This window comes from Macadamia integrifolia, chromosome 4 (genome assembly GCF_013358625.1).
Source record: "Macadamia integrifolia cultivar HAES 741 chromosome 4, SCU_Mint_v3, whole genome shotgun sequence".
In the NCBI taxonomy this organism is placed as follows: domain Eukaryota; kingdom Viridiplantae; phylum Streptophyta; class Magnoliopsida; order Proteales; family Proteaceae; genus Macadamia; species Macadamia integrifolia.
The window spans coordinates 19,179,042-19,203,952 of NC_056560.1; the positions used below are offsets into that span (position 1 = coordinate 19,179,042).

Sequence of the window (24,911 nt, forward strand, 5' to 3'; positions counted from 1 at the left end):
TTTACATCAGATTCCAGTAAAGATAAAAAAAAATTATTATTATTATTATTTTTTTTTTTCAGGTTTCGTTTATAACAAAAGATAAATGAATCTTCAGCAAAGTTTATAATCAAAACTGCAGGTTTCCACAGTTCATTTAGTACAGAAAAAGGAAGTCCACCACCCAACACTTGCAAACCACACATGAGCTCTTCATCACTTGTTAGCCCTCATTAGCTTAACCTTTGTCAGTCCAACCATATCTTGCACAGTTAATGTGTATACCATCAACATTTACTGATAGGAAAGCCCTATAAATTTATTAAAGCTTATGCAAATTCATGACAGAAGTACAAATTTGACAGTAAACAAGCTTGCGTCTGAGCACTCAAATTCTAAGGCCACAGTAGAAAAAAGTAGCAGTAAAGCAAGTAAAAGTAAGCAACTGAAGACAAATTAAGAAGATTTTACTGATACAAGATCTAAGATTTGTGGAGAATAAGTTCAAAAGAAAAGTAGGGGAGGATTTCAAAATTTTGGGACAAACAAGGTAAGATGCAGATTGGTTGAATGAGATGCATCAAGAATGGAATTTTAGGGCATTCAAACACAAAAATGAAGAAGAATATCAACATTTAAATTTAGAGATGTAAACTAGAGGAAAGATAAGCTAGAATTCAAAGAAGTAGAAAATTAATGATGAATTAAAAACAGCTTAATAAGTCTCACCTTCCTCATTTTAACAATAAATCAAGTCTCACCAGGTAGAGAACAAGGTCTTGATGGAGTCTCACCATTTAGGATTAAGAACGGAGTCCTTACAGATAAACATAAGATTTTGAGGAGCCTGTCTCCAATTAAATGGACATGTATTATAAGCAGAGAGTTGGCTCCCATTTAGTGCCCTCCATAGTTCGAAATTTTCATTTCTACATGGAGCCAGGACGAAACTGAAATCCAGTACATTTCAGTGGTCAAATGGTCATACTATTAGAGTGTATGTAATAGGGGTACTTTAGGAACTGTTTCACTATAATTTGTCTTAATTTGTATTTTCTCCTTTTTCCTTTTTCCCTCCCTATGGAGGCATATGTAATTTCCCTAATATAGTTTGAATCTAATATAGGTGGGAAGAGCTCTTTTCTCTCCCACAATTTGCACTCATTTCCTCCTCTCATCCTTCTCTCATCGTCTCTTCTTCTTCTTCTTCCTTCCTCTCCTCTCTTCACTTCCCTTATCTCTAACCCTAATTCTCCTTTCTTCCAACTTGGTGTCAAAGCTAAAGGGGGGTTTGAGAGTCAACTAAGCATTCATTTCTTCTTCTTTGAGTCTCTCTTGGAACCCTAGAAAAACAAAGGGATCCAATAGAGGATATATTATGTAAAAAGATTCAACAAGAAGACCTAATGGAGTTCTAGAATCAAGATGAAGACACATGAAGGAAGATTTGAAAACTACAAGGACCGATTGAAGCTCAAACTGATAACAGAAAAAATTCTCGAGGTTATAGACGAATCGAGTGTCTCCCCTGACATTAGCTAAATAACCCGTAACCATTTGGCATCTAATCGGAGCAGCTGGTCTCGGTAAACACATTGGAAGGTCCCCTTTAGTGCTTCAACTAAGGAGTGCTCAAGCGCTGCTAGAAGATTAGCATAAGTGTTGGCCTGTGTCTGCTTCTTTCTTATTTTGGCAGACGCCTCCTTTGAGTCAATCTCATCTTTCTCTCTCCTCCGGCACTTGTTGGGGATGTGGCTAGGCTTGTAAGAATCGCCCAAGAGTCCTTGTTTGATCCCCCAAAGCCTTGGTTGCTGAATTTTGTGTTGTTGGAACACAACTCCAAACTTCCCTTGCTGCCAGGTATCGCCAGCTCCCTTTTTTTTTTTTTTTTGGTTCTTTTGGTCTGGAATGGTTGGTATTGTGGTTATTAATTGGATCCGATGGATGAGTTATATCATATGACGCTTGTCTGTTGCGATTGGGATAAAGCTTCAAAGTTAAAAGTGTGTTTGATTTGTTTTCTCTCAAGGTTTCAGGGTTTACTTGCTTGCTGGGTTTTTTTTAGTGTCGGGAAGAAGTTATTTGGGTATTGTATGCTCCCCTCTTGGTTTGAATCTCCAACTATTGGATTTTAGGAGTGCCCTTACATTATGTCTGAGGTCAGTGGACCTATGGAAGCTTTGACAGGTGGTTCGAGTAGTACCAACCTTAGTCCAATTGTCTTTGATAATCCCAACACTCAGATTTCCAATGATGCTATCACCCCTACAGGTGTTGCCTCTTCTATTGCTCTTTCCTCCACTTGCATTCCCAAGAATTTCACCAAGGTCATGTTTGACCCAAAGTGGAAACACCCATGTCTGAGGCATGTTGATCTTCCCAGGGGAAGAATACCAGATGGATGTAGATGGGTCTACATGATCAAGTACCAATAAGATGGCAATGTTGAGAGGCATAAGGGCTAGGTTGGTGGATAGCAGTGCAGTTAGGTGTATGGGATTGATTATCAGGAGACATTTTCTCCCATGGATAAACACAATGAACAATGGTGATTGGCCATTGTATCGACTAGATGTGAAGAATGTTATCCTTCATTGTGACTTAGAAAAGGAAGTGTATATGCAAACTCCACCAGGTTTCAAGTTTCCTTCAGCTGAAGGGAAAATGTACCTTCTTAAAATGGTTGTATATGGCCTCAAATGGTTTGGAGTTTATGTAATAGGGGTAGTTTAGGAACTATACTTATATAATGTGGTTCTAAGATTTTCTTTTTCCCTTTCACCTCCCTTGGGAGGTCTATGTAATTTCCCTAAGTTCTAGTTTGAACTTTGAACATAATATATGTGGGAAAAAGCAAGAATGCTCATTCACGTTTTGCTCTCATTTCCCTTCTTCTTCTCTCATCTTCTCTCCCTCTTCATCCTTCTTCTCTTCTCTCTTCTTTCCTCATCTCTAGCCCTAATCCTTATTTCTAATTTCATTATGATAACGAAGCTGTTATAAGTATGGCCCATAATCCTGTAAAACATGACCGGACAAAGCATATTCAGGTGGACCGACACTTGATTAAAGAAAAGATCGATGCTGGCCACATATGCACCCCTTTGTGAGGACAGACGAATAGTTGGCAGATATCTTCACCAAAGGATCTCATTAGTTCAGTGCCCTTTTGTGCAAGCTGGAAATGTATGACATTTATTATCCAGCTTGAGGGGGAGTGTTAGAGTTCATGTATTAGGGGTACTTTGGGTACTGTGACAGAGTTCATGTATTAGGGGTACTTTGGGTACTATGATACATAATGTTGTGTAGTGTTTTGCTTTTGTACCAATCTATATCTTTCAGCTACCTTATGTTAGCATGAGGGGTAAGCATGTAATTTCCCTTTAATAATTAGCTTAGTGAATCAATATAGGGGAGAGAAGTCCATTCTCTCCCACAACTTTCTGACACCATCTCTCTCTTCTCTTCTTCATCTTTTCTTCTTCTTCTCCTCCTTCTACTTCCTACTCTCATCTTCTCCCTTCTCCTCTTGTTCTCTTGCAATCTTTTGTTTCCAACTAAATTATCCCATCAATTACAGTTTCAGACTACCTGATGTGAATTGCTGAAGCTACTGACTTTCCTCTATTTCTGTCCTATAGTTACTAACCCACCTTGTGAACCTGTTTGAGCTAAATTCAAACTGGATTTCACTAGTTCGAGTTCATTCTTCATGACAAAACTGTCTAGATCTGTTCGGTTAAGTGCTGGATGGGAAATGATTCAGTCAGCTATGTCCCTCCCGGCTTCCCTGACACATCCAAACTTAATCAGAGAAGACCTATCCAAGCATCACCTTGTGATCATAAAGGTAAATATCCCATACATAAGATTCTACAAATGTAAGAAAGAAAATATGTGACTCAAAGAACAACAACCAAAATTTACCCATCTGGACCCAAGAAATTCTGCATATGCATGCAGTACACCACAGGTAGAAACCTGCCAAACCTTGTTGCACCCCCTGAACATGTGGGAGGAACCTGTTGCTGGACTTCATTTACCTTGTGGACCCCCAGATTAGTCATATCAAAAACTATTCGGATTCTGGATTTCATTTTCCCATGTACAAAGGGGATTCCAGCCCATGAAAATTTCTAAAACCAATACACAGATTTCTCATGTGTGAACAATAATGCTGCTAGAGTTATATGCTTGCCATGAACAACTGGATTTGTAAAGCAACAAAGGCAGACCATGAACAAAAAATTAAAAGGCAGCACATGAAATGTGTGCCAAGTCAACCAACGCATGTGGACATGAATATAGTCAAGACAGACGTACACTGATCCAAAGTGCCATCAACTGAATCAGCTGCCTCATTCCTGAAGATGCCATTCTGTCCCATCACAAGAGCCGCACTTGGTGCTTGTTCCAAAGCAGTCTCAAGTGCACTTTTCCACTCATGTAGGTCCTCTGAAGTCTCAGCCTAGCATGTCAAAAGAATAGCATAACAATATGACAAAGAAGCAGATACTGATTTTAATAAGACAAGCACATTTGTAATTTGGAGAAGCATCATTTTTCTGACCATTTGCCCCAATTTTCTCTTTTGCAATAATTGCTTTCAACTTCACTTATAATCTAGTCAAATTTTTTTGGATAGGAAAGAAGAGAATTTATTTATTTTTTAAATAAGGAAAAAGAGGCCAAAGATACAAAGTGGAGCACAAAGCAGCAACAAAGGAAAGAGGTAGGAGAAAGAAGAGAAAACAGAGGCAAAACCCTGCACCTCACATCAGACCCACAATGCCACATTCAACACTTAACATCCTATAAAAGCACCATCCTCCCACCAAAACCCCTTCCTAGCAAGGAATACAGGAAATAGCAAAGAAAGAAAGAGAAGGGGATAAAGTAGAGGAAATGACAAAATACGAAAAATCCAGTGGATGATAAACACCGAACAGACATGCAATTTCTGAAAAACCTTGGATTTGAATGTAAATCACGAAAAGGAGGGTATTCACAAACCCATGAATACCCTTCTCTTGCTTTGGTTGGAGTGGTGCTCCCTAGCTGAGAAAACTGTTTTGTTATTTACTTATAATGATGGTTGTTATGCATCAAAAAATAAAAGAGCCAAAAGAAATTTCTAATTCTTGGTTTTAGATCAGAAATTTTAAAGTGCAAATGCAAGTACATCAGACTTGAGACATATTTCAATCATGAAGAAACATTTCCTTGTAAGACTGCCAACTTGATGCCAAAATACAACACAACCCAATTTAAGAAAATTTACATGAGAACCCAATATATCAACAATTTTGCATAATCAGGGATCTTGCCTATGTTTTATAATATTTTTGGATTTTTCATGGGTTTCATTATTTCATATCCCTTTAGAAATAGAAAAAAATTAAGCAGTGCAGTGGATATTTTGAATTGCGTAATGTGGGATCACTTTCAAGAAGAATTATTGAGTCTAGGTTTGTTAGTTGTGGGTTTTATTCCTGAAAAATCTGGAATATGAAGCCCAATAAGTAGATATCTAATATCCACATTTCTGAATGTGAGTATCGTGTTTCTTTGGATTAAAGTCATTAAGCCTCAGTAGAAATGGTTGAAAGAGATTTCTAGTCTAACTTTTTAGATGTCTAACTATTAGGAGTTTAATCTCTCTAATTTCCTAATTTAGGTTTCTTTATGGGTTATAAGAGGAAACATTGATACGTCATTTTCTTAGAAGGCTTAAAAGACAGTTAGTCGTAGGATTCTAGTTAAGACTCAAAAACTCAAACTCATGTAGGGTTAGGGTTCTAGTTATTATCTATATAAACCATTCTAATCAGCATATATTCATGGAATTATTTCGTTTTTGGTTATGGTTATTATCTATATATAGCATTCTAATCAGCATATATCCAATGGAATTGTTCGGTTATTAATTATGGTTAAGGGAATGATTCTCTTCCAATCCAAATGATTCTCTCTCTCTCTCTCTCTCTCTCTCTCTCCCCCACATTTCGTTGGGCCCAATAGCCACAGGTTTTGTAAATCTGTCGGCATCATTTTACTCCAAGATAACTACATCAAGGAGACAAGGACTGTGCACTTTAATGAGTTAAGAGACTTAGAGGACTCTTAGGATTTGGAAATCTAACTCCAAGGCTTGCTCTCTAGATTCTGAGCTCACCCCCCCCCCACACACAGAGAAATAAGACAAAGCCATAGATTGAGCCAATTTGGTGAGAACTGCTGTAATAATGGGTTTTAGGGAAAGTGTCAGAGTCCAAACGGGTCCTTAGGTCCTTAAGTGGTTTGTTTAATGGTCCTTGTAATATTCTAAAACTTTCTCTCCGTTATTATAAGTAAAGAGGGCTAGTGTCATATGTGACACAAGTCATTACTCCATCCAACATGGTATCAAAGTCTTTGGATCCAAAACCCTAAGGGTTTCCTCCTTTCTCCATCTCTTTCTCCCTTTTCTCCCTCTTTTCTCTCTCCCAGGGCCTCCCTCTATATGCACTTCCTTCCATCTCTCTTCTTTTGCTTCTTTCTCTCTGTTGTAGTTCCTTAAACCACCAAGAGAACCACTAGCCTCCATCTCCCTTCTCCCTTAGGTTCTTAGACTCTCTTCTACAATGATCTGAGAGACCTAGCTCTTTCCCATTGATTTTTTCAGGGTTTTTTTCCCCCCAAAATCGATTATTTTTCTTGTCAGGGTGCTCTTTCCCTGCTTGATGCTCTGATCACCTTGATGTTTGTAGAGATTGGTGCTTCTTATCCTTGTAGTGGTATGTACTAGCCACTTTATCATCTTAGGACTCTATTCTAGAGCTATCCCCAAAAAATATTTGTCAGGGTTTTCACCTTTTATAAATTTTTGGTGGTCTTTTGTGCTTCTTCTACCTTCAGCCAGTGCCTCTTCCATTAGCACCTTGAGTTGCAACCATGTCTACCAGCTCTTCTGCTTCCACTAGTGGAGACATCTCATCTCTACCCACCTTTCCTCCTTATGCTATCAGCTTGATGGCGCAAACTACCTTATGTGGTCACTCTTGATCTGCATCTCCATCATGTCCCGTGGCTATTGCGGGTACCTTACTAGAACCTCGAAGTGACAGACCGCCGGTCATGGGATTGACAAGTTGGAATGTGCTAACTCTTTGGTTATGACCTTCCTCGTCAACTCCATGCAACCATAACTTTCACGTGGCTATCTCCTTCTTGACTCTACTGCAAAGATTTAGAAGTCTGTCCAGGATATCTATTCCCAGGCGGGAAATGATGCTCAGATCTTCGAATTACACCAAAAGGTAAATAACTTGAGGCAAAGAGGGCTCACACTGTCAAAATACTATTGTTAGTTGCGGCGCACTATAGACTGAGCTAGACTTCTCTGAGGAGTATACTACTTCCACCCTACAGATGTCACCGATTTTTAGAAATGAGAGGACAAGATCCAGGTCTATGACTTCTTGGTATGTCTGATTGTGGAGTTTGATCATCCATGGTCCCAGGTTCTAAGTATTCCCTTTCCTACCTTGGATCAAGTTTATGTTGTGATCCAACTTAAGGACAGCCGTCATACCACTATGCTTCCATAGCCTATTGCTACTCCCACTGAGAGATCTGTACTTGTCTCTGGCACTCAGTCCCTCAGCATAGCCCCACAACTTGTGGCTCCTCTACCAGACCTCCAGTGAAGACGATTACTACAGGAAGGAGCGTCACACCAAGGAGCACTATTGGAAGCTTCATGGTCGTCCAACAAATACATCTAGCAAAGGATGAGGGAAGGGCCATGCCAGTACTACTAGTCAGGCCAATTATATTGATGTCCCAAACTCTAACTCTACTCTTAGCATCTTTGTAGCATCACTATCATCTAGTGACCTCACTCCCATCCGATGCCTTGTGACACGTCCGAACTGTCCTGCACCTGCTACTACGAGCTCTGCTCATTCCACCCATTCTGGCTCAGGTATCTCTTTTTGTGGTCATAGTATGTCTGTCCCTTCTACCCCTTGGATAATAAACTCTGGGGCTTCCGATCATATACAGGTTGCTTTTCTCTTTTCTCCCAGTACACTACTAATCCTGATAATGGTAAGGTCAAGTTGACTAATGGGACTTATTCCACTATTTTGGGAAAAGGCTCTATTAGTTGTACTCCTTTTTTAGCCCTTTCTACTGTATTGCATGTTCCCTCTTTTCCTACTAACCTATTATCTATTGGCAATCTTAATTGCAAAGCCACATTTTTCCTTTCTCATTATGTTTTTTAGGATCTAGTGACAGGGGCAACAATTGGATCTAGTAGGGTGCGTGGTAGTCTATATCTGCTTGATGATGACTCGGCATTGGTCTTTGGTCAGGCTCTTCATACATCCTCTACATCACCTCCCATCTCTAAGATACTACAGTGGCATCGTCGGTTGGGACATCCTCCTTTAGGGACTTTAGCTAGATTTTTTCCTTTAAAATTGTAACTTGAGTCAGTTATTTTGTGAGGCATCTGTATTGGCCAAATAAACTCGGAACACTTATTCAGTTTTGAAAATAAAAGTGCCACTTACTCTGTTTTGAACCAAGGTCTCGCCCATGGTTCGCATCATATAAATCCAAGTGGTTCGAGAATAATAATAATAAATAAAAGAGATAAACCATCGATAACCATTGACAAACACATGGTTCCGACTCAGTTTTTTGCTACCGTAAATATCCTTCAAAGAGATAAAGGTCGTGAATACTTCGAAGGGTCCTTTCAGGCCTAGCTTTTCGCTTATAGGATGATCCATCAGACTAGTTGTATAGATATCCCCGGCACAAAATGGGGTTGCTAAGGCGAGGAATTACCACCTTTGTGAGGTAGCATGCTCTTTTATCTTTGAGATGCATGTCCCCAATAATAGAATGACATAATTCTCATTGTTGCCTTTCTAATCAACCGAATTCCTTCTTAAGTTCATTCCTTCCGCTCCCCTTTGGATCTCCTTTAGGATTCCGCTGCTTTTCCTATTCCTCTCTAGGTATTCAGCAGTGTCTACTATGCTCGCGATCATCATCCTCATAGTCTCTGGAGTATTTTTCTTGGGTATGCTCCTACTCAGAAAGGCTATCAATGTTTTCATCTTCCTACTTGGATTTGGTTTGTGACTATAGATGTTGTCTTTCGCGAATCTGTGTCATACTACACTGTGGCACCTCTTCAGGGGGAACCTCCTTCCATTGTAGAAGATGAGTCACCTCTTGAACTTGTTATCCTTACCGGTATCCCGTTTCAAGGGGAGAGTGATATTCCTACTACGCCTCGGCCAGAGATGCGTGTATATAGTTGCAGAAAGTAGACTCAAACCACTACATATCCAGCATCTACCCTACCATGCCTGTTGTCTCCTCTCGAGCCTGATCTTGTCCACTTGGACCCAAGTAATTCTCCTTCTCCTTCTGTTGATCTGTCTCTTGAGTCGCCTATTGTTGTTCGTAAAGACATTAGGTCTTATACTTTATATTATATTGCTAAAATTTTTCCTTATGACTCACTTTCTCCTTCCTACTATAATTTTTTTCTTCTATATCCTGTGTCTATTCTTAATACCTAGCAGGAAGCGAGTGCAAACTCACAATGGTAGGTAGCTATGATTGAAGAGATGCAGGCTCTAAAGAAGAATGAACCATAGGATCTAGTGTGGTTATAAGTGGGTCTTCACAGTGAAACAGAAGGCTAATGGTACAATGGATCGATACAATGCCAGACTTATTGCCAAAGGCTTCACTTAGACCGATGGGATTGAATACTAGGAAACGTTTTTTCTAGTTACTAAGATGAACAAAATTCGTATTATCTTAGCTTGTGCCACTAACTAAGATTGGGATCTCCAATAGTTATATATGAAGATTACGTTTCTTATTAGGTTACTTGAGGAGGAAGTGTATACGGACATTCATCCTGGGTTCACTTGCTCTAAAACCCAAGGGAAGGTATGCAAGCTGAAGCATGCATTGTATGGGTTAAAGCAATCCCCCCATGCTTGGATCAAGTGTTTCCACAAGGCTATGATTACTAGAGGCTACTCGTAAAGCAATGCCGACCACACTCTATTTATCGAGAGATCTGGTGGGATATTGCTCTCTTGATAGTCAATCTAGATGATATTGTTATTACTGGTGATGATCTTGGCAAATATATCTTACCTTAAGATAGCTTCGTTAACTCCTTGGCATTGAAGTTGCCACTTGTTAGGTCTTCTCATGGGATCTACTTGTCTCCGCAGAAGTATGTGCTTGTCCTTCTTTCTGAGACAGGCATGTTAAGGAGTAAGCTAACAGAGACTCCTACTGAAGCTAACGGTCACCTGAGTAGCAAGAAAGATGACTCTATGGATAAGTGGAGATATCAGAGATTAGTGGGGAGCCTGATCTATCTTTCTCATACACCCTTGACATAGCATTTACCGTCAGTCTGGTTAGTCAGTATATGCATGATCCCTACTCGACTTATATAGAAGTTATGCTACATATTCTTTGCTACTTGAAATTTACCCCCAAGATGTGGCATTCTTTTTTCTCCTCATGATCACCTTAGAGTGGAGGCCTTCACGGATGTTGATTGGGCAGGTTCCCCTAATGACCGTAGGTCTACTGCTGGTTATCGAACCTTTGTTGGTGGTAACCTTATTACATGGCAGAGTAAGAAGCAAGCCGTAGTTGCCCCATTTAAGTGCTGAAGCAGAGTTTCGTGCTATGGCTCATGGCATTTTTGAGCTTTTATGGCTTCATGGTCTTCTCACAGATTTGGCTCTCTACCACCCTTCCTATGAAGCTCTTTGTGATAGTAAATCTGCCACTAGTATTGCTCACAACTCTATCCAACATGTGGAGATCGATTGACACTTCATCAAAGAGAAGCTGGATATGGGTCTACTGTGCCTTTTGTTCCAAGTAGTGAACAAATGGTTGATGTATTTACTAAAGGTCTTAATAGTAAGATATTTCATCATATTATCTACAAGTTAGGCATATGTGATATCTATGCACCAACTTGAGGGGGAGTGTTGTAATAATGGGTTTTAGGAAAAATGTCAGATTCCAAATGAGTCATTAGGTCCTTAAGGGGTTTAATGGTCCTTGTAATATTCTGGAACTTTCTCTCCGTTATTATAAATAAGAGGGTTAGTGTCATATTTGACACAAGTCATTACCCCACCCAACACCAATCAATTCATGAGTAGCATTGATCTAAAAATTGCTATTGGACAAAAACTTGATGATCAACTATCTTATTCACATTAGAATATAGGATCAATATGTGTCATGTACATAAGCATCTAGTTAGGATTTTAGTGATCTTTTCAATATTGTGGTGCTCAAGTGGTTGGAGTTTCTTCTTTTTCTCATTAGCATGATGCAGGCAAACCCTAGGAGATTCTGGAAGTGTTTCCACTAGACAAGGATTGCCACTGCAGCATTAATTCCTTATAACATTCTACGACGCACCATTCTTCAATATTCCTTATTCGAATCGAATGAGAATATGGAGGGATCGGGAGAAACTTGATGTCTTGCTTCGGGAGTCACTGGTGGAACTGTAAGCTCTGGAGAAACGGCAGGATATATTGGTTTGAGAGATGAAAAATTTATTAGTTTCTCTGACCTTGAAGAGGAGTCTATTAGACAAAGTATGCCGAGGTTTGATTAGGTCCTTTTGAAAATATGCATGGATGTGTTCAAATCTTTGGGCAACCATCTTCCCCCTGCCCCCCTCTCTTTCTTAAAGAAGCTCGAAGTCCTCAAGTAAGAAGATTTTGTGGACTCATTGTAGTTCATTTTGTGAACTAACATAGAAAAATTTAATCCACCATTGCCCTTATGTTACAACCACTTATCCCAAAAGCTTGAGCTGTTAAATAAGCCAACAACAATATAATATATATGTATATATAGTAATTCTCTTTCTAGTTTTCTCTTTTACTTATATGATCTTATAGTAATTCTCTTCCTAATCTTTACTAGATATTACCTAACTTGAACTCGCAGTTCTCTCTCACTATTCTATGTATATATAAACAATTTTAACTTTCTATGGTCGAGTGTAAAGAGGCTTCTTCTCTCCACGAGATCCTGAATTATGCCGTGTGTCAGGGTAATGCTACTTCCGAACCATTGGATAGACAGGCGAAGATCTGGATAGGCCATATGCCAAATTTCAACCCAAGGTCAACCATATACCTCCCATGTTTATTGGCATGCATCCCATGTATGATGTATGTCCATACATGTGCACCGTACTCCAAAGTTTAAAGTATTGGTATTGCGCATTGTATCGATACCCACCAATACCGATACAATACGGAACGATGCTTTAAACCTATCATATGGTAACTCTTTTAAAGATACTAATACAATATGGCATATCGATACCCACCAACGTATGCTGGGCAGGCAATGGATTACATGTCCATATGTCAAATGGTTAGTCTTGCGAAATTGACATCAATCATAAAGTGCAATTAGTGCCAATAAGTATTGCATGGATTGACCGCAACTAATGCAGAGCTAACTATGTCGAAATATTGAATTGCAAGAAAGAATAGAAAGCCCTTGCAATAAAAGCACGTATAGGGACATTGTGTGTGAAAATTTTCCTACAACAAATTTTAATGATACATTTAAGAGGGTAAAAGCACCTTGAGTGTGAAAGTTCGCCCATCACGACCATCAGGGAAGAGCACAGTCAAGAGTTTTTTATCTGCTCTAACAACCACACTATAAATGTAACACATAAGGGGAATATTAGCAAGAGAGAACAAAGTAGTGTACAGTAATAGTCAAGAGAAAAAAGTCAACATAAGAAGATAATGTGAAATTCCAGGAAGCAAAGCCAACCTGCCTGAGTTGTTTAGGTCAATACCACCGAGGGTAAGATTCACTTCACTGCTTTTTTGAGTAACAACACTCTAGAAAGTAAAACAGCAGTAAATGAAACCTTCCATACGATATAATTGCTCATGCAAAAAATATTACTCAAAATAACAAAGCCCTATCATTGCCAACAGTAATTGCTAGAACTACTATTTGAGATGAGCCAAGAGTAAATGCTTGAGCCATTGTCAATGACAAGGCTAGACCAATCATCAACCATGAACCAAGAGTAAACGCTTAAGCCATTGTCAATGTCAAGGCTAGACCAATAATCAACCTAGAAAGGGGTCCAAGGTCCTAGGGTCACCAGTTCAACGATTAGATCCACCCTTCATTGATGCAAGAAGTAATGATATTTACTGAGACAAGAGCCAAAACTTTTTGATGATGTTGCTCAATAAAGCAAGAGAATCAGTTAGTAACAAGTACAAAAAAATTTAATCATTGTCTATTAAATTGGAACATAGGTTGTAACAAACCCAAGATCTGTTACCAGAAACTGGAGAGAGGAGAGAAAGAGAGAAGAAGAAGAAGAAGAGGAGTAGAAGAGGATGAGACTGCAAGGCACTGCAGAATCGTATGTCTAGCAGTCCCCTTCCGCCTACAGTTATTGTATATTAGCCAAAGAGTTACAATCAAATAAGGAAATTAGTACCTTGTACAGCAAGAAAATAGAAAATATGAGTCCTACGCTAATTAGGAAATAAAAATCTAGCCTAACTAGGTATCACATCGGGACACACCCCCAACCGTGACTTATATCTTAACACATGTGCTATGATATTTCAGTTCAAGGTGAGCAGCACATAATCATAAAGGTGAATGAGCATCACAATTTAGGACCTAATGCTAGAGAGAGCACAGAGAGTTGAAACTACGAAGTATCAAATAAATATTTCTCAAGAAAAATTTCTTCAATTTTGTAATATCTACAAACAAAGAGATTAAAGAAAACTAAAAGGTGGGAAAACGTAAAAGAAACACAATCACATACTGGATCACTTCTGAAGAAGACCAATGATGAACGAGTTAAAATAAACCATCTTTTCTTCCATGATGTCCATCCTATTCCTACAATGGTAAATTGCACAATATTAAATTCAGATAAGCCACGTATTTGACTGACATTACTAAAAACATTGAGATTGAATTTAAAAAATGGTTAGCAAGTTGTCAATTTTTTCTTCAACAAAAAGGGTGAAAATATCTTGCAAGTTGCAACTATGAATAAGTTATAGATTAACATAGAAAACATTGCTTGCCTACATGAAACAAAAATTATATAGCACCACAAACATCCTCAGTCTTCTCACATAGATCCAAACTAGTCTCTGGGCATAAATAATTAGGCACCAGCGAGATTTCAAAACCTTTTCCACTTCCAACAGTCCTAAGGGGATCTTTTGGGAAACAACCTTAAAGTATTTTAAATTTTAACCATTTTTATTTAGCTGATGTCATGAGTCAGATGGATCAACTTGGAAGAAGGAATCAATTTAGCCGGTCGTTTAGGAGTAAAAGGCTGTAAGATTAGCTGCTACAGAACTACTTCTAGTTCAGCCTTCCCTGAAAGACTTGAATACGATCAAAGACTGCTTTTACAATAGATCACTTCTACTTTGCAACTCCTCGGCCTACCTTGAGTCCTCAACTCAGAAGAAACCTTCAGAATTAATAGTATTATCCAAGTTCTTCAAAATCTGGTGGTTTTTCTTCGAAGGGTAATAAGGCATAAAATATATAGATATATATTTGGTAGAGAAAATAAAAAGTATGTTAACTACCACATATCAGCTATGTTGCACTCATACATAGAGAAATTAATTAAGATTGGTTTGGTCACATGGTCAGCACAGAATATGTCCATACATTGGCAGATCATGTTTAAGGAGCACAACCACATGCACCGTTAATCTACTAATATTGCATCAATGAACTAAAATGACTAAATTTAACCATGTTAATGTCCAAAAATTTCCAGATTCCAGGAAGAGTGTTCCACAAAATTTCAATGTAACAGCTTATAACTGAGATTTGACATTCGAAAATGCTGGAAACATGTATATTCTGATTGGTTACCCAGAGATTGGGAGAAGAATATTATGAAAACCATGAACACTGAAGAAAGAGTTATTACCCAAACATTTTAAGCATCAAAAGACCAATAAACCACAAAGTATTGTCTTGTGTTTTATCTTGTGCAAGCGGTGGGAGATGGGGGACAAAACACACCTTTTGACGAAATGAAAAGTGGCCCGCTCTTAAAAACCTGCGTTCAAATATAAAGTTCAAGATAAAGGAGTTTTAAGATTTTCAATAAATGGATGAAATGAAAACAAGAAAATGAACTGCCACTTAAACAATTGCCTGACTAACCTAGCATGAGATCTAGAATAAACAACGAGGTAATGCAAATCATTGTTATAGGCCAGCTAAATTATTGTACAAATTGTTTGGACATCGAAACTTGAATAACTGAATTATACTCCCATAAGACTAAGCAAGTACCAAACCAAATATAGTCGAGGATACCACAATGAACATGTAAATGTTCCAATTCAAACATTCACACACAACTAAGATCAAAACACTAGTTGAACAAAACTCAGGTCTCTTCCACCGATGGAGAACTCAGACACTAAGGAGTTTATGTTCTCATTGGGTTCAAATAGAGAGCAAAAAGTTTCCAAATTCAGATATCAATTGGAGTTTCCAACTAAATGTTTTTTTCCCGTCTCAATGAATTAATAGCCAAGTTGTAGAATTTTACCGATGAGCTTTAACTCATTAAAGGAGTTTTTTCTCACATAAAACAGTCTTGCCAACCACAATCTTGCTTAAAAATAGCACAAAAGGGAAATTTTATGAAAACGGCAGAATCATGAAGAATTATATTTCAGTGTTGAACACATTGGCATAACCGCATAAAAGATCTTTTACGAAAAGAAAATTAAGCCATCCCGTGAGGACCAAAATCATGAATGGATGACGTTAAGTGCATAATGCAGATCCAATAATGAGAAATAAATGAAAAGATATGAATTACAGTATTGCCAGAATGATAAGGCAGCTGATCAGCCTCCGGCCGAGGGGGAGGAGGAGAGGGCAAACCACCATCTCCCTGAAACACAAAAATCATACATTGTTATTGTCCTTTGTCATTAAAACTCTCTATCATCATACATTATAAAACCACCTTCATCACCCACAATTTGAGGGAGGAAAAAATAAATAAAGGTCAAAAATCATGATCCTCCATTAGTGAACCTCCCCATTCTCACCTGAGAAGAGTCTGCGTTTCGGGTAACCATCCCCAATTCCAAATCACATCCCTGACGATCACTGAGCAAGAATCAACAACGACATTACCCAAACTCCTGCATTATCATCAATCAACATCAACTATCAAAGCGCAACAATAACTAATAAGCAAAATTGATGCATGAATTCTTCCCGCTCATATATGATCATTATGATTCATGGATAATTGTAAAAAAAAATAAAATACTGAAAATTAAAAATGCAACTTGAAATGTACCTTGTTGAGGAGTTAGAATCAAAGAAACTGCATAATTAGCGAAAAAGGGATGTGAGAGAAAGAGGAAAGATGCAAAAAGTGAGACTCTTCGTCTCACCCCCTTTGGGTTCTCAGATTTCCCAACGGAAAACCCGTTAGTCAAGCAACGGAGTTTAAAAGAGCCCCGGGGATGCGGCCGTAATTACCCAGCAACGGTACAGATGTCCGAGGACAACTGCGTACAGGATGAAAATGTCGGTGGCACTTTGTTGTAATTTTGGCAGAAAAGTAGGGTTATATAACTAAATTCGTAGTCATCGGAAAAATGAAGATACAAGGATGACCTTTGTATGTGGAAACCGAAACGCATTGGGATTTTTTTTTTTTTTTTTTTTTTTTTTTTTTTTTTAATTCTTTGAGTTGTGGTGGTGGGTGTTAAACATGAAAGGATTCGGCCCCTCTCTGGTGTCTATAGACTCTGGAGTGATATAAACGGTTGGGACTTGGGAGACCGGGCACATGTTATTTTGTCACCTCAACCCTAAGATCAGTCTTTAATCCATGGCTATGGAAAAGAATCTTATCTCGGTAGACATATACTTAAGAAAATAAAGATTGTATGTTTTAAGTTTCAAAGGTCACAAAGCATTTACTCTATCATGTGGATAGAGGCGGGCTCCATTGTAATGATCATAGCCTCCCAAAAAACCCTCATACAGTAAGTAACACTTCCGCAGGACCAACTAGCGATGGTGGGGTGTACTTGAATCCACAACCAATTGATATGAACAATGATGGGGCAATAATTTTCTTTTAATAAGGTACCAACCTTGTCAATGAATCTAATTCAATCAAATATTCCTTTGGTATTGACACACATTTCATATATATTCATACTAATTACTCAATAAATATTGTGCTTAATCCCAACTATGAGTTGAAGTAAATAGTTATATTAAAAAAGTTCATAAAAAATAATCACTCATGCATGTCATGTGCTTCTATTAAAAAAAAAATTGTAAATTTTGAAAACAACAATAAAAAACAATAAGCCTTATCCCAACCTAATGAAATAGAATAAATGGATAAAACATAAAAAGTAGAAAAAAAAAAAACTAGATTCTAAAACAGATAAAGGGTGGGGAAGAGATGAAAAAAATATATATATATATATATATGAGTGATGAACAATGGAAGATGAACAGATGACAAATGAAAGATAGATAATAAAATATAAAAGTGAAGGGTGAAAGATGAAAGTAAAAGGTAAAAGGCAAAACCTAACAAGTCAAGAGAATCTCAACTAAATGATTTTTTGAAACATCATATTCCATTAAATAATTTTAAAAAATAAGACAAGTGCTATTAAAAGAATGTTACAATTTCACACTTCACCATCCTATATATATATATATATATGTATATAATAAAATAAAAAACTCATTGACGTATTTTACACATTGATCAATTCTTTCTTTCTTTCCTTTTTTTATTTTTTTTTATGTGGGTATCATTTTACACATGGACCATAGAATCATAATTTTTTTATATTTTTGGTAATATCATAGAATCATAGAATCATAGAATCATAGTTACTATCATGATATCCCTGCCTAAATATAAAGGGCAAGCGCCAAGCAGGTAGTATCTTGATGATTAGAATGCATATATGTATGTATGGTCATGCATCATCCTATCATACCAAGAAAAAATACTATTATTTTATGATCTTTTCTCCACTTACTAGACGGATTAATAAGTTGAGAGTGTTAAGAGTTAGGACTCCATAATTTAACTACTTCCTGGGTGATGCAAACCCATGGAAGAGACGCAAACACCAACGACGACGCTCGCAGTCTTCGAAGCAAGACAGTGAGATAACAGATTGATCATGCCTTGAAATCACCATTAGAACGCCATCGTTTCGTGCAGGAGAAGATATTGGGATTGACAATCTGAGGGACAGGGAAGGGAGTTATTTTTCTTTAAAATTTTGTAGGGAATGGAGGTTGAGGTTTCTGGTTCAAAGCCGTCGTCGTCCATCGATGGTGCTACAAAAGGGAGAAGAAGGGAGAAGATGCGTGTCAAGACCAAAGACTTGCAGGATGTGCTTGAGCAATGCCAGAGAGCTCTTGAATTGCTAAAGAACGCTGGTGACGATGGCGTCGACGCTGATGGGGAGGAGGAAGATGCGGGGGAGGTGACTGATCAGGATTTATCGTCTCGGTGTGGTGATACTGAGACTTCTGAGGCAAGGGCTTCCTTTCCCTGATTTACTCTTCGATGCTGTCGTTGAATTTTAATTAACGTTAAATTTTTGTTGTGTCCGATGAATTTTGTGGAACACTTGAGCGTAGGGTTTAGTTTTGTGCTAAATTTGGCACTTTTCATCGTTTTTAGTTAATATTGGTAAAACTAGCGCGAGCCTCTTTCTCAGTGTATCAGGTTCTTATCCTATAGGCAGTGGAAAATCTGGGATATTAAATACCTTGATTTTTGTCTTTTTGGACCCTTCGGATGAATTTTGTACTGCAATAATGTGGTTGTTGTACCCATCAGAAGACCCCTTATTTTTGTTTTTTGTTTTTTCTGTTTTACGTTTTTTGTTTTCCTTTTTTGAGACGGATGAGAATACCCTTTTATCTATCGTGAATCATAACTTTAGATTGTTAAACTTCTCTATTCATACTGTCTGAAATTTAATACTTGCTTTGGGAAATAATTATTGCCCGGAAATGTAGTCTTCACCCTCTCTGAATACTCTGGGTTGTAGTTTTCTGGGTGAGTCTGTGTGGAGGTATTGATATTGGTTTCTGTAATATGGATTTGGATTACGATTAGTGATACACGATTAGCATCTGTGACGTCAAAAGTTTTGAAACCAGAGATTGGAATATGTACATAGAATGTGACATTGGAGACCTGGAATCAAGGGTTTCAGGAAAAGGAGCCGGGTATCAAATCGGGCAGTGCCAAATCAGATCTGAATCAGCTGGAAATGGAACATTGGCAGGAATGGCACAGATCGGTCACGGCAGATTCTGATCCAAATGGCCGAATTACTTATCTGATTTCCAATTTTAAAAACCGTGCCTGGAATTGACTGTCCATTAGGAATTATGGAATCTGGCCTAATGTTTAGTCCTGTAAAAGTACCGATGAGGGATGAAATTTTTCTTCGTGAGAAGTAAGAATTTATTTAGGTCATGCATCAGTCAGTCAGTGTCATGCATCGGATATTTAAGGTGTTTGCTACCATATATATATATATATATATATATCTCTGTGTGTGTGTGTGTGTGTGTGTGTCATTTTCATCGACGTGACTAGGGTGCTGATGACACTAGGCTTCAAAATCACATAGCACATGTTGAAGTCTCTAACGGTGTTTGCATTAAGAGACCAGATCAACAGTACACTGGTTTAATCTGTACCAGTATGCTGTTGACATCACTTCATGAACAACAGCGTTCAGATTGGAACTCCCTTCCTTCATTCTCCCTGTCCATCTGAATAGCCCAATGGTAAAAGTTAATGGAGCATGATGAAATAGTTTCATATGAAATTTACAAGCATCTAGTCGGACAACGTGTATTTGTCAGACCATGTAAGCATTTAAAAAGTTATATGTTTTTCTAATCAAGGGAGATGTTGCAATGAGGTTATTGCTACATAAGTATTCATTCTATAAATTTCAGATTTCAATTCACATAACCATAGTTTTTAGCTTGTAGCCTCGTAGACACTTCACTTCAGTTGCTTAAACATTTATAAAGTAAAGATCTTCTCTTGTTCTTATGCAGTTGTGTGATCTTTTGAAATCTAGAGTTGAATCACCTAACTTCCTTCAGAAGCTAGAGAATGTCCAGGTGTCAGTACCACAAAATATGGCAGGTATGCAGCCAAATCACTTCTCCCAGTGGTTGTACCATTTTTGTTTAATCCTTTTGGACAACTGCCTCAATAATTTTCTGAAAAAATGATCATAGCAACCTCCCCCTCCACTTTTATTTTTTAGTTAGTTTTCTCATATTTTGTTCCCCCGATCCCCTTTTGATATTGTCAGATCAATGTATGGAATGCAATATCATGATCTCAAAGTGCTAACAAAGTTTATATATGTGTTGACCCCCCCCCCAAACAAGTTGATATTGATGTATGCAATGCAATATCATGATTTCAAAATGCTGACAAAGTTATTTGGCAACAGAAGAAGGTAGCTCTTGGGACATGGTCAGTGCAAATGATTTATGGGATGGTGCAAATTTGGAATCTGATATTGAGACGGACCCAGAAGGTTATGTTCTAGTTGGACAAGATGATATAGTGGATGGCATTGCATCTTTCATGGCTGCGTATTTGCTATCTCTAAAGGAAACAAAAGTATGTTCAAATCTCCCTTATTTTCTTGAAGTTTATATCTTTGTTATGCTAATCATCTTAGTATGTTCAAATCTTCATTCTTTTCATGAAGTTTATGTTTTTGTTATGCGAATCATTTTTCCTCAATTAGATAAAAAATGGTATAGGTCCACTGTGTGCTTGGCTCAATAGTTTGTAAGTTGGATTCTGCTACATTGCTCTGGTCTGTGAATATCTAGTTTATGTAGCACATTGGTGATCAGTCATATTTTCATTTCCTGCAACAAAGTTTTGTGGGAAACCAAAGAATGTTGTATAGAAGGTTTGTATTAATCAAAAGGAAAAGGATCCCCACGCAGGTGATGTGGAGATTTCTTATCACACCATCTCACATAATGACCCATGGGTCCCGCAATGACTCTCCCCTCACTCTCCCCTCAGACACCATGTGGGCCTCTTTCTGAATGAAACCATTTCCCGCACTATGATTGGTGTGATGTGGGGAATTCCCCCACACCGGAGGCATAGAGCCCAATGAGTTCTGGATCTCCACCAATTTCCATATCTCACCACATATATGCCTGTTGCCAATTGTGTTTCCATTTCCTTTTCCTTCTTAGGCTTGGAACCAGACTTCTGTAGATACTTTTGGGAAGGGGATGGTGGCGCATTCCATGTCACAAATTTAGCTTCTCCTTTGGTTCAGGACATCTGTACATAGTCATCCATACCATATTGTGAGTTCTCATCCATGATCCATTTCTTTGTTGGCCTTAAGCTCTCCCTATTCACAGACACTACTTACCACATATGCTAATCTTGAAATCTTTGCTGCTCCAAAGCTTAGGGAGATTGGCCATTAAAAATTGCAGCTTATCACATGCTCGAGAGGGGAGGAAAAGTTTGTACCTCCTTCCCCATGTTTTCCTGTTTAGACCTTGGGCAGAGAAAAAGAGGATCTGTTAACCATATATTCAGCCATTGCTAGTTTGAAAAGTGGGTTTGGTGCCACTTTTTCATGCTTTTCAGTTTGGAATGGATTATCACAAATGAGGGCAATCATCCATGCAGATGTGTAGTGATAGGGCTCCATGGTATTTGGGAGGAGCAGAATTGCAAAATCTATCGTTGGGAATGAGAACCTGTACTGTAAAAGTATTCATGTAGTACTATGTGGCAGTATCTGTATCATACTATTTGGCCTTAGCTTACTTGTTTAGAATAATTCAGTTATCATAGATTCTCAGTAATCACTTCTGTTGTTGTGTGTTGATCTACATTGTTGTAGCCCTTAATAGTTCTGTCAGCTTGAGCTTTTGGGATAAGCTAGAGTAATATGGTATCAGAGCCTGGAGGTCGGGTTTTTGATCCCTGGTAATTGCAAGGTTTGTATTATGTGTTTTTTATGCCCCTACAATTTATGCCTTGGTGACACCACATGTGCAGAGCTGCGTGTGTGTGTGGGCCTGCACATGTGGGGGGGATGTTGTTGTGTTGATATACATTATTGCAACCCTTAACAGCTCTAGCTTTTGGGTTAAGCGGTCGTAATTACTTTGATATCGCCTGTCGTAAAGAGGTAACTTTGATGCTTAATGATTATACGTGTGTATATATATACATATATATATATATATATATATATGTGTGTGAATGGGATCTTCCTCTGCAATTGTATTATTTCACTTTCTGGATTTGCCCTTTAACCGCAATCAATTTTCCTCCTTTTTCAAAATTCTTGAAGTCTGCTATTTAATATTAAATATGTGGTCTGTGCATGTGTAGCATAGGTTTACTTACACGTACAATTCGTTGTCATTCTCTGTTAGTGCAGATTGGTTCCAGAGCTCGCCAGTGCTCTCTTTAATGAACTAGCTGAGGAGTTAATTCAAATTTCTGTCAGAAGAGATATGTTTGTGTGGATTTGACAGATTGCACCTTTGTTTTGCAGGATTTAACTCCAAATCAACTCCAAGAAGGTTAGTTTGCCTACCTTGTTTTGTGACGGCTACGTTGTAACAATGTTGCCTTTTATGTTCCAATGAGAAAGTAATATGAAAATCCATGTAGTTGGTTTTCATTTCATTCCTCTCTGTTTTGTATTTTGGTTGGTATACTATTTTTTCAGAGTTCAAGATGGATAGATATTTGATTGGAAAAAGGACAGGATTTGTTGGGAAAGTTTTCTGACATCCCTTTTGCTTTGTTTTTTAGCTCTCAGCAAAACATTCTCTGTAAAAAAGACAAAAGGAAAACTCAGAAGGGCATGGGATGGAAGCAAAGTTCTTTATAATGTGGCATCCTGGAGTGCAACCGCCATTGGGTATTGATTTTACTTCATTTTTGGCTATTTTTGTTCGGGCCCATTTTCATTAATTTCATTTCATTGATTTATCAGTGGAATACTACACTTCACTTCTAACTAAATGAAGCTTTAGTTATCCATCTTTAGCACAAATAGACTCTACGGACTTGATTGGATTGAGACTTGGTATGGAAATCTATCAAGTGAAAACTTTCTTTGGCCACCCCTTACCCAATTCTCTTGTCCACAGCTACCCACATAGAAATGGAAAAACAGATCGAAACTCGAATGGGGGGGAGAAACTGAACTTCTGGAGAATGTCTAGATACTGTGTCCATTGTGTATCCTGGAGAATCTCCAATCACCCAAATGCCTTTTTCACCCTTGCCATCCATGGGGCAGAGTAGTGCTAGGGGCTCTTTTCATACGTTCTAGTAGATTGCAGTCTGTCTAGATCAATGGAGCTCTGAAATTATTTTAACAGTCAATTGATATGTTATTTGTCTTTCACGGGTTCTTCCTAACATCATTGACAAAGTACATCCCCACCACCCCACTCCCCCCCCCCAAAAAAAAAAAGAGCTCTTATTTGAACAGTGAGATCCTGCTCTCAAATTTATGCTTAATTTTTCCCTAAAATTCCTTAGGTTTCTACTGATATCGACATTCTTTTGCATGTGCTTGCATTTAACAGGATATACCAAAACCCAGCACTATTTAGGGCGGCTTCTGCGGCCTTTAGGACTTCGTGCCGTGTTATATCAAGGCTTTTGTGAATTCACTGTTGCTACGATGAAGGTCAGAAGCTTGGGATTTGCTGTTCAATGTTGCTCACATGGAGTTCCACGAGATTTGTAACATGATAATTTTGTGATACAAATTAATCGGTTGCTCAATGTTATTGTTACGATGTATATATTTTCAATTCTAGAAGCAGTTCCTTTTGTCGTCGTGGAAGACTAGAATCATCTAATTGAATTTATTTGAAATGTGTATTGGATCTCCTAAATGGGGTTCCATAGACGGTTTGTTCAAACAGTTGCATGCTTTCTTGCAAGTCTTAACATGTTACAAGGATCCATATATGCAATAAATTACTATATTTTGGCTTAAGTTGCATTTCACTCCTGAGGTTCTCTGAAGTGTGTCCATCTTATGCTACTCCAGTACCTTAGTCATACCGTCATATCCTTCGTTTCTGGAAAAGGGTTACCCACTTCTGGCAGAGTTCGTTATCTCACGGACTGCACAGGGGGAGAGCAACTCCTCTCCCCCAATAGGGGATCCGGACTATCGGGAATGGCCCAAACCCTTTGCCTTTATTGGTTGTAGGGGAAATTGAAGAGATGGGAAGTGAAAATTATCGAACTTAAAAAGGGATTTTTGTAATTATTACCTAACTTGATTGGTATAAGTTGTTTAAATTTCTTATCGTATTTAGTAATGAATGAACTAATGATACTTCTAAAATTATAATTTTTATTTTACAATTCAAACCCAAGAAATTAAGATGCAAATTAAACTGAAATTTAATAGACAAATATGGAATGATTTGGCGTTAAGTGGTAATCATGTAGGTTATGTTAACAAAGTTTTCTTTAGTAGGTTTGAAAATTTCAGTTTTCCCTAAAATTTCAAACGGAGCCTAGACATGTAACTTGTAGGGAACATTTACCCTTACATTTACCTAAGAAACAACCTCTCTTGTGAAGCAAGGGGTATGACTTGCATACATTTATCCCTCCTAGACCTTGCAATAGTAGGAGCCCGGTGCATTGGGTTGCTCTTACCCTATGAGATACAAACATAAATTACTGTAACTTTGCTCTTACCCTTGTA

The 24,911-nt window shown here is 38.1% G+C and overlaps 2 protein-coding genes across 4 annotated transcripts in view; one reads left to right on the top strand and one right to left on the bottom strand.

Annotated features, from left to right (window-relative positions):
• Positions 1-16,652, bottom strand: part of LOC122076855 (rho GTPase-activating protein 7-like) — a 42,937-nt gene extending 26,285 nt beyond the window's left edge. Inside the window, exons 1-8 of one of the 2 annotated variants that reach the window (XM_042642453.1) lie at positions 16,427-16,652; positions 16,170-16,265; positions 15,935-16,009; positions 15,121-15,157; positions 13,883-13,959; positions 12,853-12,923; positions 12,654-12,732; positions 4,306-4,450 (exon numbers count right to left, since the gene is read on the bottom strand). In XM_042642453.1, coding sequence (XP_042498387.1) covers positions 4,306-4,450; positions 12,654-12,732; positions 12,853-12,923; positions 13,883-13,959; positions 15,121-15,157; positions 15,935-16,009; positions 16,170-16,199 — 514 coding nt within the window. In that variant the 5' untranslated portion in view covers positions 16,200-16,265; positions 16,427-16,652. The remainder of the gene's footprint in view (positions 1-4,305; positions 4,451-12,653; positions 12,733-12,852; positions 12,924-13,882; positions 13,960-15,120; positions 15,158-15,934; positions 16,010-16,169; positions 16,266-16,426) is intronic. The other variant, XM_042642452.1, reaches the window with a different exon arrangement.
• A 1,510-nt stretch (positions 16,653-18,162) lies between these two features.
• Positions 18,163-24,185, top strand: LOC122075302. 2 transcript variants are annotated; one of them, XM_042640276.1, is made up of 6 exons: positions 18,163-18,656; positions 20,209-20,299; positions 20,619-20,788; positions 22,719-22,746; positions 22,982-23,090; positions 23,767-24,185. In XM_042640276.1, exons 1-6 carry the CDS (start codon positions 18,408-18,410, stop codon positions 23,846-23,848), a joined length of 729 nt encoding a protein of 242 aa, XP_042496210.1. In that variant the 5' UTR covers positions 18,163-18,407; the 3' UTR covers positions 23,849-24,185. The 2 variants fall into 2 exon arrangements, with proteins under 2 accessions (XP_042496210.1, XP_042496209.1); XM_042640275.1 differs by having other exon boundaries at positions 18,167-18,656; positions 20,616-20,788.
• The last annotated feature ends 726 nt before the right edge of the window (positions 24,186-24,911 follow it).

What these genes read in the sequence shown, in the direction of transcription:
- LOC122075302 (XM_042640275.1), top strand. Translation starts at nt 18,408, where the DNA reads ATGGAGGTTGAGGTTTCTGGTTCAAAGCCGTCGTCGTCCATCGATGGT. An exon ending in GTGATACTGAGACTTCTGAG is followed by an intron (nt 18,657 to 20,208) that starts GCAAGGGCTTCC and finishes GTTCTTATGCAG; the next exon opens with TTGTGTGATCTTTTGAAATC. An exon ending in TCCAAATCAACTCCAAGAAG is followed by an intron (nt 22,747 to 22,981) that starts GTTAGTTTGCCT and finishes TTTGTTTTTTAG; the next exon opens with CTCTCAGCAAAACATTCTCT.